Source organism: Aspergillus karnatakaensis (assembly GCF_047715665.1).
Source record: "Aspergillus karnatakaensis strain CBS 102800 unplaced genomic scaffold BJY04scaffold_45, whole genome shotgun sequence".
Taxonomy (NCBI): Eukaryota; Fungi; Ascomycota; class Eurotiomycetes; order Eurotiales; family Aspergillaceae; genus Aspergillus; species Aspergillus karnatakaensis.
In genome coordinates, this window is record NW_027395757.1 from 122,696 (window position 1) to 135,866 (window position 13,171).

The 13,171-nt window shown below is 52.4% G+C and overlaps 6 protein-coding genes across 6 annotated transcripts; 4 read left to right on the plus strand and 2 right to left on the minus strand.

The window, feature by feature from the left end:
• Positions 1-262: 262 nt before the first annotated feature.
• On the plus strand, positions 263-3,355 carry BJY04DRAFT_229743 (uncharacterized protein; the record flags this gene model as incomplete). Its single annotated transcript, XM_073719128.1, has 2 exons — positions 263-1,220; positions 1,281-3,355. 2 exons carry the CDS (start codon positions 263-265, stop codon positions 3,137-3,139), a joined length of 2,817 nt encoding a protein of 938 aa, XP_073568338.1. The 3' UTR covers positions 3,140-3,355.
• Position 3,356: 1 nt separating this feature from the next.
• Positions 3,357-4,585, minus strand: BJY04DRAFT_110309 (emp24/gp25L/p24 family protein). The gene is made up of 3 exons (XM_073708131.1): positions 4,342-4,585; positions 3,856-4,247; positions 3,357-3,790 (listed from the first exon to the last, which is right to left on the minus strand). The coding sequence occupies exons 1-3, from the start codon at positions 4,499-4,501 to the stop codon at positions 3,641-3,643; spliced, it is 702 nt and encodes a 233-aa protein (XP_073568339.1). The 5' UTR covers positions 4,502-4,585; the 3' UTR covers positions 3,357-3,640.
• A 110-nt stretch (positions 4,586-4,695) lies between these two features.
• Positions 4,696-6,825, plus strand: BJY04DRAFT_195565 (SANT/Myb-like DNA-binding domain-containing protein). Its single transcript, XM_073712234.1, has 4 exons — positions 4,696-4,909; positions 4,964-5,081; positions 5,133-6,736; positions 6,787-6,825. Exons 1-3 carry the CDS (start codon positions 4,816-4,818, stop codon positions 6,685-6,687), a joined length of 1,767 nt encoding a protein of 588 aa, XP_073568340.1. The 5' UTR covers positions 4,696-4,815; the 3' UTR covers positions 6,688-6,736; positions 6,787-6,825.
• A 78-nt stretch (positions 6,826-6,903) lies between these two features.
• On the minus strand, positions 6,904-9,782 carry BJY04DRAFT_229747 (uncharacterized protein). The gene is made up of 5 exons (XM_073719129.1): positions 9,248-9,782; positions 8,612-8,784; positions 8,109-8,422; positions 8,002-8,069; positions 6,904-7,971 (listed from the first exon to the last, which is right to left on the minus strand). Exons 1-5 carry the CDS (start codon positions 9,369-9,371, stop codon positions 6,917-6,919), a joined length of 1,734 nt encoding a protein of 577 aa, XP_073568341.1. The 5' UTR covers positions 9,372-9,782; the 3' UTR covers positions 6,904-6,916.
• Positions 9,395-9,782, plus strand: BJY04DRAFT_195567 (uncharacterized protein). Its single transcript, XM_073712235.1, has one exon. The coding sequence runs from the start codon at positions 9,462-9,464 to the stop codon at positions 9,696-9,698; it is 237 nt and encodes a 78-aa protein (XP_073568342.1). The 5' UTR covers positions 9,395-9,461; the 3' UTR covers positions 9,699-9,782.
• A 442-nt stretch (positions 9,783-10,224) lies between these two features.
• On the plus strand, positions 10,225-12,958 carry BJY04DRAFT_110327 (5-methyltetrahydropteroyltriglutamate--homocysteine S-methyltransferase). The gene is made up of 2 exons (XM_073708132.1): positions 10,225-10,406; positions 10,469-12,958. Exons 1-2 carry the CDS (start codon positions 10,396-10,398, stop codon positions 12,780-12,782), a joined length of 2,325 nt encoding a protein of 774 aa, XP_073568343.1. The 5' UTR covers positions 10,225-10,395; the 3' UTR covers positions 12,783-12,958.
• Positions 12,959-13,171: the final 213 nt, after the last annotated feature.

Below are 13,171 nucleotides of genomic sequence, written 5' to 3' on the forward strand. Positions count from 1 at the left end.
CGCTGCGGGCCTGCGAGGTTCGTCTCTCAAACCGACAGCGACTGAAGTATGTATTCACCATCGGCTCGGGATTGGGCACTTTACTGACCGTAGCTACTGCGCTCCAGAGAAAGCCATGCGCTGTCTCCCCTCTAGAGACGTAGCCCGCAACTCGTTGGTCTCTTACCAGTCGCCCTCGGTTACCTGGCGCCCTCCTATACCATAATCTATTTTACATCGGCTTTGCGGTTCTCAACTTCGCCCCGTGTCTATTCCAAAAACCATGCCCGACTCACTAGAACCGGAGTGGCCCAATTCATCGGCATCCGGCCCTACACTTTCGTTCCTTCCGCAAGCGCCACCCAATACTTTTTGGAGCGATGAACCGCAAGTCGAAAACTCGAATGGCGGGCATTGCACGGGAGGCCCCGAGTTTGGTGCAATTGAACAAATAGCAGCGCTGAAGAAAGAGCTACGAACACTGGATCTTGAAGCATTCTGGGGCAAGCTCATGGAACATATAACCTTGCTATGCAATGCCCAGTACGCGTTCGTCGCCCGGAGGGTTAGAGATGGGGAAGCAGCTAAAGAAATCGGCGGACACAGACCCCTACTTTTTGGAACAACCTTCTACTACAATGATGGATTTCAGAATGCTGGGATTCAGCGGCACAGATATTTTGCTGGAGGAAATCCCATGTCCCACATGGATATGAAGAAGCCGTGCTTGATTCCAGAGAATTTGAGTTCGTATATTTCGTTCGATCAGGATAAACTGCCCTTTTCTGCGGAGGGTTATCTTGCGATCCCATTATTCTCAGGGGACGAATGCCTTGCTTATCTTGGCTTGATGTGGTCAGATCTGGGATTGCAGAATCGGAAGCTTTCATGGTCCTTCATGAAAACCGTGCTTTTCTCTTTAGAAGATCTAGTCGTCCAACGGATCCAGGAGGACAATAGCATTGTCGACGAAAACACATCAAACCCTGACGCAACTTCAAGCTCCGGGAACATGCTTGATGCAATGCCTGGCTCTTTGCATAGCGCCGCCCACTTTTCTTCCCAGCATCTCAAACCGTTTGCACGCAGCCTTTCACATGAACTTCGGACTCCAATGCAGGGAGTTGTTGGGATGTTGGATGTTATGCATGCTACCGTGCGAGAAGCACTGATTGGTAAACCATCACCGAAAACGGCGTACGTCTTCCAATCGCTCAAGGAAAGCATCGAGATGGTTCAAGGTACGTATTCACTGCGAATCCGCACTACTTTCGGCCCTCGCTAATGTTTATCTACTGTAGATAGTGCAAGGCGGGCTGTTGAAGCAGCGGACAATGTGGTTCATGCTTATGATATGAATATGGAGGTCCCGAAAACCCCCCAGATGGAGCAAGAGATAAAGTTTCCCGGAAGTGCTACATCTCCGGTTGTAACGTCGGAGAACCGACCCAATTTATTCATCGAAGGGAGTAACATAACTGTCAACCCCTACAAACGTCGAAGGAGCAATCCACCCGAGAGCATGAATGGAACGACTCCGCGGCAAAAAGTACGCCGTATATCAAGCCCGAAAGAAGTGTCCCCGCGCACCGAGGAGGTCAAGAACGCTGTCCTTGAAACGGACAAGATTTTCAACAGCAACACTCCTGCTCATCAACTCGAAGCAGTAATGGCTAGCATGGTTGAGCCGCGCCCTTCATTAGCTGTACGGAGATCGGCACCTCATCTTCTGTTGGAAGGCATCAACGTCAATTTCCAGGGCTCGGCGCTACGGTTCACTAAGCTTCGCGATCTTGTTCGCTTAGTGGTGAACGAATCTCTCCACGTTGGCGGCCGGCCCGACTTCGTGGTCAGCAACTCGACCGACTTGGGCGAGAAAATCGAGGTCCGGTCCCGGTCATCTAATGGCGAAGTTTACTCAAAAACAATAGACTGGGCTGTCGACTCCACTGTCCCAGATGCACTGCTCGCGGATGATCGAGATCTGGCGAAGCTGATATCATGCGTTTTTTTGAATGCTGTAAAGTTTACAAATAATGGTCTGATCAACGTCAAGGCTACACTTGGCAAAGCCAACGAGGTTCAGATCAATGTTCAAGATACTGGTCCCGGCATTCCAATGGCATTCTTACCTAATCTCTTCAAGCCATTTGCTAGGGAAGATGCATCGATCACCCGAAGCAAGGATGGCTTAGGACTAGGGCTTCTTGTGGCTAAGGGTTTGGCTCGAAAGATGGGTGGTGACCTCGTCTGCGTTCGTTCATCAACTTCAGGCCCTGACCGGGGCTCTGAATTTGAGATTAGAATTCCCGTCACACACCCCGAAGCAATTACTTCACTGGCATCATCATCACAACTGATAAGCCCACCAAATATTAGCGACCCGTCACGGCTTAGCAGCTCGAGCAATCTGACACCGGGTTCTTCCGTGCTATCGCCATCATTACTGCCTGCACCAACACCGATCCAAGAACCGACGCCTGCTCCCACCGAGGAGTTCTCCCGCACGCCGACGCCAGCTCGGCCATTGCCCAGCCCGACACCTGTCAGGGGATCAGTTAACGGGCAAAATCATGACAGCAAGCTTGGCGAAAAATATCCTCTCACTTTCCTGGTAGCCGAGGACAATAAGATCAACAGGCGGGTTCTGGTCCACATGCTGAAACGACTTGGCTACCAAGAGATATACGAAGCCGGCAACGGAAAAGAAGCCGTGCGAACAATGCAGAACATCCTCGAGTCGCAGACATCTGAGAATGGGTCCGCTTACACAAACAAGCCTTTAGAGCGCAGCAACGACTTTCTGGTCCCGGAACCCCGACCTCGCCAGAAGAAAACCAAACCTGTCGATGTCATACTCATGGATCTTTGGATGCCCGAGATGGACGGATACGAAGCCACCTCGAAAATATTCCAGATGATCAACGACCACCGCCCCCCTCAGTCTACTCAATCACACCCCCCCACACCCTTTCCATCGCAACCACCTACCATCCTCGCCGTCAGCGCAGATGTCACAGACGAAGCACTCAGCCGGGCTTCTAAAGTCGGCATGAAGGGCTACATGACGAAGCCATATAGACTGATAGACCTGGAGCGACTGATCGCAGGCTTCTGCAGCGATACTGTCCAACAGGTCAATGATTCAATGAACGCATGACACCAATCACATAACAGTTACTCGACTAATGCCCCCCTTTCCACCTCTTGATGAACATTCTGGGTTGCACACTATATACCTCATGATTCTAGGTTACTTGTTTGAGACTTTCGTTCGGGCCCGCATACTGCGGAATAGATAATAGACCATCTACTTTTACATATTACGAATGAAGGTTTGCCGGCATTTCAAATGTCTTTCCGAATACAAATATTGTTTTCCCCGCTATATCTCGAGGAAGAGTAGTCTGTCGTAGACCATACGAAGGCCAGTGCTCCAAACAGCTTACTGCAGCTCATCAACCGGTTTACAAGACGGTAGAACAGTCATTTGATCTCATATCATCAAGAAACCCGTTATGTAGTAGGATCATATCATTGACTTCGCGCACAAAAGTCGGAACTCATCATGAATAGTAAACCACAAACACTCCCCGCCGAGGATCCCTCTACCAAGCAAGTCCTTTTCTTCATATTCTAGCATCGGCATCAATGCCGCTGCTTAGGTCAGCTTCTGCTTAATGAAGAATGACCGGAGGTGAGACAGCTGCCAGGCACAAGCGACCGAGAGAACAGCGAGCTGCATAAGAGTCCAGCGAACGACACGAGAGTTGGTTGCCTCAGATTGATCACGGAATTCAGCCTCGCGTTCCTACACCATGTCGTCATTAGTACCCTCAATCCCAAAGCCAAGTCACGACAAGATAGATAACATACCCTTTGAAACACCTGCTCCCGCCTAATGTCCTGCAACCGACTGTTCAAATCCTTAACTCTCTGCACCAAATCCGTCATTTTGCCCTTGTCCTCGCTCTCAATCTTGCTCGTCTCGCCAATAGCCATATCCAATGTTACCCGAACAGCGCCCGCAGGAGCGCCCGAAAGCCACCCGCCTGTCGCGGCGTTCGTCTCGGGGGTCAGGCAGATCTTGTGGTTGCCGGGGTCGGCGGCGGAGAAGGTAAAGCGGCCGGCGTGCGAATCGCGCTTGTTAACGACGCGGTGGTCGTTGTCAAAGACTTCGTCGACGGTGATGAGCATCTTCATGTTCGGGTCGACAGCGTAGGTGCCGGAGTTTGAGGATTGGTCAATCACTTCGCTGGAGTAGGTTCCTGCATGAGGGTCAGGCTGGTCAGAGGTGGTCGACTTTGGAGGGTTGATATCAGGAGGATGGACTGGGAATATCAATGAAGTAGGTGAGCTTACCGACGACAAGAGTGTCCTTAGGAAGCTCCTCGTAGAAGCATCTTGTTTGACGACCATCAACGTAGAAGTAGAGTGCGTTGACCGGGAGGGAGAGACACAGGATGGCGTAAACGGCGAGAGTGGAGGAAAGCCATGAAACCGATGATTTTGCGGGAGCCATGATGGCGATAGGAAGAAAGAAAAGACGATTGACCCTGCCTAGGAGGTGGAATGGGGGTCTTCGAGGTTGCGGGAGATGGTGCAGTTACAGTGGAATTGTTATGCTGTCCAGATCTAGTCCGGCGGATCGAAAGCCTTGGCGCGAATTCTCATTCCTCCGTCGACCCTCCGGATTCACAATCACTTCATCATCTCTTTGTCGATATAAGTCTCCTCCGATCGTGGTTGTTTCATCGGATCTCTACCATATTATTCATCTTTGACTTGATATCGTTAATATCGTCCGAACCGCCTCAGAGGGTCTGGTGTACCGTCATGGCTGCCGCCGATGTGCGCGACATGCTCGATTTGCCCGCGGAGGGCCAACCGCGACCTCATAAAAAGCAGAAGCTCGTGGAGAAGAGGCCAGGTACGTCATGAATGGTCGCAGCTTTCTACGCAACAAAACTGACATTTATTCTAGAGGGTATTACCCGTGAGCTTTTCGCATTGTTAGGAGAAAGAGCACCCCCGATCGCAATCAACGAGAACCGATACAAGGGACGCCCAAAATGGCAGACTAAAGCTCGCGTGCGGCCTTGGTATGCAGTGCCACTCGAAACGTCGCGTCAATAATCGCTAACAAAGCGCAGGCAACTAACCTCTTTCTCGAATAGCGCCCGATCTGACGGCCTTGTTCTACGACACTGGCAGCGACAAGAAGAAACTACGAACCTCCCGGCCATCGAGGGCGCAGAGACGGATGGGGATCAGATGAAAGAGGAGCGGGGTGATTCAAAGCCTGTTGAACATGAATCCGCTTTTGCTAAATATAACATCAAAGCGCGGGTCCCAAAGCGATACACTATGGATGAATACAACCGCCATCTTCGGAGTGATGAGTGGTCGCGTGAGGAGACGGACTATCTGATGGATCTGGTCGAGGAATATGACCTCCGCTGGGTGGTAATTGCAGACCGCTATGACTTCCATCCGCAACCCGTTGAGAATACAGAGACCGCACTGGTACCTAGCAAGCAAGTTCGAACCATGGAGCACATGAAATCCCGGTACTACTTCGTTGCCGCCTCAATGCTCGCCCTTGATCACCCGCCTTCCCAAATGAATGAGTCCGAATTTGATATGCACGAGAAAATGCTGAAATTTGATGCGGAGAGGGAACGTCACCGCAAGGAACTCGCTGCCCTCCAACTCAATCGAACTGCCGACGAAGTCCGCGAAGAATCCATCCTCCTCGAAGAACTCAAACGCATTACCGCCAATGAACAAGAATTTGTCACCGAACGCAGAGAACTTTACTCCCGCCTCGACGTCCCTATCACCGTCTCCAACGCAACAAACTTCCACAACAGCCAAGGCCTCTCCCACCTCCTCCAAACTCTCCTTCAAGCAGACAAATCCAAGAAACGCCGCTCCCTCCTCGGCCCCGAAGGAATCGTTCCCACGCCAGGCGGTCAAACACCCATCCCCAACGTCCCAGGCAGCGCACGCGACAGCAGCCGAGCAGACACACCGAACGGCAGCTCCGCCCAACAGCCAACAACCAAAAAGGCCACCGCAGCCGCCGCAGCCGCAGCCGCAGCCGCAGCAAACAAAGAAGCCGCTCAGCAAAATCTGCGGACCCTCACCCCCGCTGAAGAAGCCCGCTACGGCCTGCAACACCACGACCGACTGGCCCCAGGCGTGCAATTTCGCAGCGACCGTGCCCAGAAACTCACACAGGCAAAATCCCACGTCCAGACTCAAAAGCTGGCCGCTGCACTTGCCGAGCTTGAGATTCCTCTCCGTCTTGTTATGCCCACTGAGCGGGTTGTTAAGGATTTCGAGAAGTTAATTCACTCTGTCAATCTCCTTCTTGATGCTCGGAAGGTTAGCGAGAAAGTTGAGAGCGAGATCCGCGTGCTGGAATCCGCGAAAGAGGAAAGAGAGAGGAAGACGAAGGAGGCGAGGGAGAGAGACAAGCCCGAGGTTAAGGCTGAACACCAGGATGACGATGATGCTTCGATTCCAGCTGCGCCTGTGCCTGATTCCGCGAATGGTGCCTCACAGGGTAATTTTGGTGAGGGGGTATCATCTGCGGCGGATGGCGAGCCCTCGGCTGGAGACCAGGTGGAAGTTTCCCACAAGCGGTCTGCTAGTGTTCTCAGCAATTCGAGCGATAAGAGCTCGAAACGGCAGAGGAAATGAGTGTTTCTGTACTTTATACCACTTACGAGCGTTAAAGACAAATGTTAGGGTATTGTATCTCATTCTTTCTCATTCGACTCTTGGTATTAATACTCTTAGTTTTTTTTTTATAGGAGTACATCGTTGTCTAATCATACATGGACTTGCAGAATGCCCTTATTCGGGAGTCATAACAGGATATAATCATCTATCAGGCCGTGATGGTCTTTTAGTCCGTCCTCAAATGTTCCTATTCGGGAATTGAATGCTCTTCGAGACACTCTTCGTACAAGCTGTCCCAGTCATCCGATGTTCCCGAGCTCGTTTGTTCGGAAGGTCTAAGACGAGGGCTCCGGTTCTCATGAGGACCATCGAGTTGATCTACCGAAAAAATAGGATCACTGTCGTGCATGCCATCTGGTTGGCTCTTGCATCCAGGTCCTCTGAGTCTTAGAACTCGTGTTGCCGTTCGCTGCACGACGGGGTATTGTTCTGTCGAGGCAGCTAGTCTAGCTACCGCTCGGTCAGCCCTTTTCTCAAGGTTGCGAGCAATTTCTGAGACTTTGCGTTTGGTTGACCATGCACCTCCTCGGCGACGCAGCGTCGTTAGTTTCTCTATTAACTCCGCTTCTGCATGATCCCGACCATCTTGCTGAGGCACTTGTTGGCCGCTTGAGGTCTGTACCGGGCGAACCCATGAACAAAACTCCCAAGGGTTTTCTGCATCCGGCGGGAAATCCGTTTCTGCGTGGGGTTTCTTTCTATTTGTCAGGATATTGAACAGAGAAGAACCACCGGATTCACAGCTTCCTGCATCGCTATTATTGCTTGTTCTGAGAGCAAAGTTTGCGCCAGTCCAGCGGGGAAGATTTAGTTTCTGAAGGATAGTTGAGATATCAAAGCTTGACTCGCTTCCTTTTGCGAGCCCTCTATCACTTCCCCCAAACAAAGGTGACCTATGTACGCCAGTGCGCTCAGTGATACTCCCACCGAGTGATTCCATGGGGCTGTCACCGACAGAGCCACAATTTTCGAGCGCCCCGGGTCGGTATGCATTTTGGCCGTGTTCCTCGCCCGCATGTTCCGGTGGGACAAGCTCGTAGCCATACCCAATTCGTCGACCTTCAGACATCCACCCGATACTTATCTTCCGGGGAGAAGCGACATTGTCGTCTTCATAAGAATCGTGGTTAACAGGGTCCAGTGTGCGATTCCATCCAAACTTTTCGGTAAACTTGCTTCTCAACGCCTGAGACTCTTTTCCAACAGGGGCAAACGCATGCTCAGTATTCAAGCTCTGTGCATCTTTCGTTTGCAAAGGCAGGCATCGTCGACTCGATGGTATATTACCAGAAGGATCGCGGGAAAGATCATGCTGGACATCGTGACCTATTGACGGTTCGCTGGTATTGGGCGTATGTGGTCTCTTAATTGTACTCGACGGAGTCATCGGGCTTGTTGGTGCAACCCAAATCGGCGGCTTCGAGGTTAGATGGGTAGGTGCTTGGTATCGATTGGTATTCCAGGTCCCCGTGTTGCTAGTCGACGGATTGTCGTCGTGTGCAGCATCCTGGGGTATCATTATTTGAGAAGTTGAACCGGATGAAGCGAGCATCCTCGAAATGTTCATCTCGCCCAGGTGCACCGATTGCTCGTCTTGTGCTATTTCCTTTCGGCGCCGCTGGCGTCGCTTTCTTACTGAAATCTGTGGAGGGCACCCGGTCAAAGAGTCTGCGGACGTGGTATATGCCTGCTGCTGTGGTCCGTGGTGATTAGTGTAGCCGGGCACTCCAGCATCGTGAGTCTGGCCAGGACGTTGACTTATACTATCCTCAAAGCTGCCTCCACCAGACATTGTGGGCCTCGCCGAGCCTACCGTGGTATGCTGGCGATGGATTTCCTGGACTCTTAGAGGCAGTGGTGCTGGCCGTTCTTGCGGCCGCACTCTGCCTCCGCTGGAACCAGGGCTTGAGGATTTGCTCGGTGGGCTGCTAAGATCTATGCCGTGTAGATTAGAATGGGACCCTTGGGTAGCTGGCGGAAGCCTATGTTCATGTTCTCGCGAGCGCCAGGATGATTGAGAAACTCCTCCCTCCGGATGATACAAGGATTGCTCATCTGCCACATCCTTAATCTCTACTGTTAGTCCGACGGGGGCCTCGCCGGTCATTCTCATGTGGGGTTCTTGCGGAGGGGGCAAAGGCAGCCGGCGAGGAGATATCGCTAATCCATTCCTAGACTTGACGGCAGGGTTCTCTGTGGTATAAGTCGGATGGTTGGGTGTAGCGATAAACTGTGCATCGCTGTCATATCCCCTCTCACTCATTAGGCTGCTTCCTAGATCATACGAAGCCGCGGGTCGTTTGCTCGGAACATGCAAAAATGGAATCTTTCCTGGTTGATCCGACTTCTTGGGTGGTTGGTATATGTATCTGACGTCCCGGGAGAACCGCCTGCGAAGCCTTTCCGACAGGCCGCCAGAAGAAGTACTTATGCGTTCATGTCGAGCCCGCTCATCTGTCGACGAGGACAGCCCTTTACATGTCAAAGTGTTGGCCAGGCAGGCAATGGCCAGTCTTACCTTCGGGAAACTCATGTGCGGGAGCTAACGACTCTATCCGGTCCAGCTGGTACGAAGCCACCGAGTCTGAAGAATCCGAGACACCTCCATACCTTCGGAGCCGGGGACAGAAAAAGAACCCCATTGAGGTGTGGCGGCGGTGCGGCCAGAATAGCGAGGTTCATTAGAATGAGCCTCGGAGATGAAATGAAATGGTGAAACCATTTTGTTGGCTATGAGATGCCTTCTCTTGATGCTCATCATGTCGAGGGGGCAGGAGCGTTTTCCGGCCAGAAAGGGAAGGCACGACCAGCAGCCCTGCCCTGCCTGCTGGAGCCCTTGCCCAGGTGCCCGCGGGCACTACTGGGACTACTACTTCCTAATCAACAAGCAGATTGACCGCCATTCTCTACAATGCTCCCTGAGTCTCTTATGGCAGAGGACTGATTACTACTTTCCTAGCTGGAAATAGATACAGATGAACAATCTCGCCTTGAATCGAAGAAATTTTCACTCTGAAGTCTGAAATACTCCTGAACTAGACCTCGCAGACCCTAATAAAGTCGCCGATCCCGGAGCTAGAACGGGGTATTTTACTGCTGTCTGAGTCTGACGCGAACTGGACAGCTCATGGTTTGGTATCACGCCATTTCGGGCTGACAGCCATGGAACGCTACAACCAGGCTGCTGTAGAGGCCAATGCGAGGAGTGTAGAGATTAGATGACTAGGAGGGTACGGCTATACAGTCGTTGGACCATTATAAGATCCTGCAATCCTGTAACTTCTCAGAATTGCAGACAGGGATCTGTGCCTGATAGACCGCCGTATGGTAAGATACGAGCGCGTACGTAGCATACCCCGCCTCCGGTCTTTCTGATTCGCCGATTCCACACCGAAGGAAAGGCGGGACTCGACTGGACTTTTTCCCCTCCATATATTTACTGCTCGCCCTCCTCCCTCTCTCTTCCTCCTTTCCTTCTTTCTTCATCCCTCTTTCCCTTCTCTCATCCTCCCTCTCTACAAGAGATTCTTGTGAATAGTCTCTTGTTCTCCCTCTACTTCTCTTCTGCTTCATCCTTTTGCTTCTCAGCTATTTTCTCTCTTCTTTTCTTTCGACCCCGCCCCCCACCTTATCTCCTCCCTCTTTTCTACACACATATCTGTCAGGATGGTTCAATCGTATGTCCCTCTGGATTCCCTGCCCTCTGCTCATGCAAAGTACTAACATGCTCTCTTTGCAGCGCCGTTCTTGGTTTCCCCCGCATGGGAAAGCTTCGTGACCTCAAGAAGGCCACCGAAGCTTACTGGGGTGACAAGATCTCCCGTGATGAGCTCTTGAGCGAGGGAAAGAGACTGCGTGCTGAGCACTGGAAGATCCAGAAGGATGCTGGCGTCGACATCATCCCCAGCAATGACTTCGCTTTCTACGATCAGGTCCTTGACCACATCCAGCTCTTCGGTGTCATCCCTGAGCGTTACACCAAGTACAAGCTTCACCCCCTTGACGAGTACTTCGCCATGGGCCGTGGTCTCCAAAAGCCCGCCAAGGATGGCCAGGACGCCATTGATGTCCCCTCCCTTGAGATGGTCAAGTGGTTTGACTCCAACTACCACTACGTCAAGCCCACTCTCCAGGACAACCAGACCTTCAAGCTTGCTGAGAACCCCAAGCCTGTTGTCGAATACCTTGAGGCCAAGGAGGCTGGTGTCATCACCCGCCCCGTCATCCTCGGTCCCGTCTCTTTCCTGACCCTCGCCAAGGCCGACCGTGGTCAGTCTGTTGACCCCATCACAAAGATCGATGAGCTTCTCCCTCTCTACGTCGAGCTCCTTTCCAAGCTCAAGGAGGCTGGTGTTGAGGATGTCCAGATTGACGAGCCTGTCCTTGTCTTCGACCTACCCCTCAAGTCCAAGGCTGCTTTCAAGCCTGCCTACGAGAAGCTCGGTGCTCTCGGTGACAAGGCCCCCCGTCTTGTCCTTGCCACCTACTTCGGTGACATTGTCCACAACATTGACGTCCTCCCCGCCCTCCAGAGCCTTTACGGTATCCACATTGATCTCGTCCGCAACCCTGAACAGCTTGAGTCTGTCATTGCTGCTCTTGGCGACAAGCAGGTCCTCTCTGCTGGTGTTGTTGACGGCCGTAACATCTGGAAGACCAACTTCAAGGCTGCTATTGAGAAGGTTGAGCTTGCCATCCAGAAGCTTGGCAAGGAGCGTGTGATTGTCTCCACATCCAGCTCTCTGCTCCACGTTCCCCACACCCTCGCCAGCGAGAAGAACCTTGACCCTGAAGTTCAAGATTGGTTCAGCTTCGCCATCGAGAAGACCAGCGAAGTTGTTGTCATTGCCAAGGCTGTCACTGATGGCCCCGCTGCTGTTCGTGAGCAGCTCGAGGCCAATGCCAAGTCTGTCCAGGCTCGTGCCTCCTCCAAGCGCACCAACGACCCCAAGGTCAAGGAGCGCCAGGCCGCTGTCACCTCTGAGCAGCACAACCGCAAGTCTCCCTTCCCTATTCGTCTTGCTGAGCAGACCAAGTCTATCAACCTTCCTCTCTTCCCCACCACCACCATCGGATCCTTCCCTCAGACCAAGGACATCCGTATCCAGCGTAACAAGTTCACCAAGGGTGAGATCACTGCGGAGGAGTACGAGAAGTTCATTGAGAAGGAGATCCAAGATGTTGTCAAGATTCAGGAGGAGCTTGGTCTCGACGTTCTGGTCCACGGTGAGCCCGAGCGTAACGACATGGTCCAGTACTTCGGTGAGCGTCTCACCGGTTACGTCTTCACCACCCACGCCTGGGTTCAGAGTTACGGCTCCCGCTGCGTGCGTCCTCCCATCATTGTCGGTGACATTTCTCGCCCCGCTCCCATGACCGTCAAGGAGTCCAAGTACGCCGTGTCAATTTCCTCCAAGCCCATGAAGGGTATGCTTACTGGACCCATCACCTGTCTCCGCTGGTCCTTCCCTCGTGACGATGTCCACCAGTCTGTGCAGGCTCAGCAGCTGGCTCTGGCTCTCCGTGACGAGGTTGTTGACCTCGAGGAGGCTGGTGTCAAGGTCATCCAGGTCGACGAGCCTGCTCTCCGCGAAGGTCTTCCTCTCCGTGCTGGCAAGGAGCGCGAGGACTACCTCCAGTGGGCCGTTTCCGCTTTCCGTCTGTCTACCAGCGGTGTCACCGACGGCACTCAGATCCACTCTCACTTCTGTTACTCCGAGTTCCAGGACTTCTTCCACGCCATCGCTGCCCTGGATGCTGACGTTCTGTCCATCGAGAACAGCAAGTCTGACGCCAAGCTGCTCAAGGTCTTTATCGACGAGGCCTACCCCCGCCACATCGGTCCTGGTGTCTACGACATCCACTCTCCCCGTGTTCCCAGCGAGCAGGAGATCAAGGACCGTGTCGAGGAGATGCTGGCCTACCTGCGTCCCGACCAGCTCTGGATCAACCCTGACTGCGGTCTGAAGACCCGTCAGTGGCCCGAGACCAAGGCTGCTCTCACCAACATGGTCAACGCGGCCAAGTTCTTCCGTGAGAAGCACGCCAAATAAATCTTACACTTAATACCCAAGGTGGGGACGACATTGTCAACCATGTCGTCCCGATAGGGATGAAAACAACAACAACCTTTCATCTCTTTAATGAGTTATGATGATGATACCAAAAGTTCAACATATGGGTTCGGGGTTACATTAGAAACATAATGGGGATAACGGAGTTCAACATTTTACGATTTCAACATCGGCGTTAAGCCAAGCATCGACATCCCCCTGGTATGGGAGTCTTTTCTAATTATCTTTTGGGAAAACTGAGCATGAATGGGGACGTTGGTGGTGGCCGGTTTGGCCGATGTTTCATATATTTCAACAATGTGTATATCACACTGGAGGTCAATACAATACCTCACTGAGATTTCTTTTCCTCCCCTCTACCACATTGT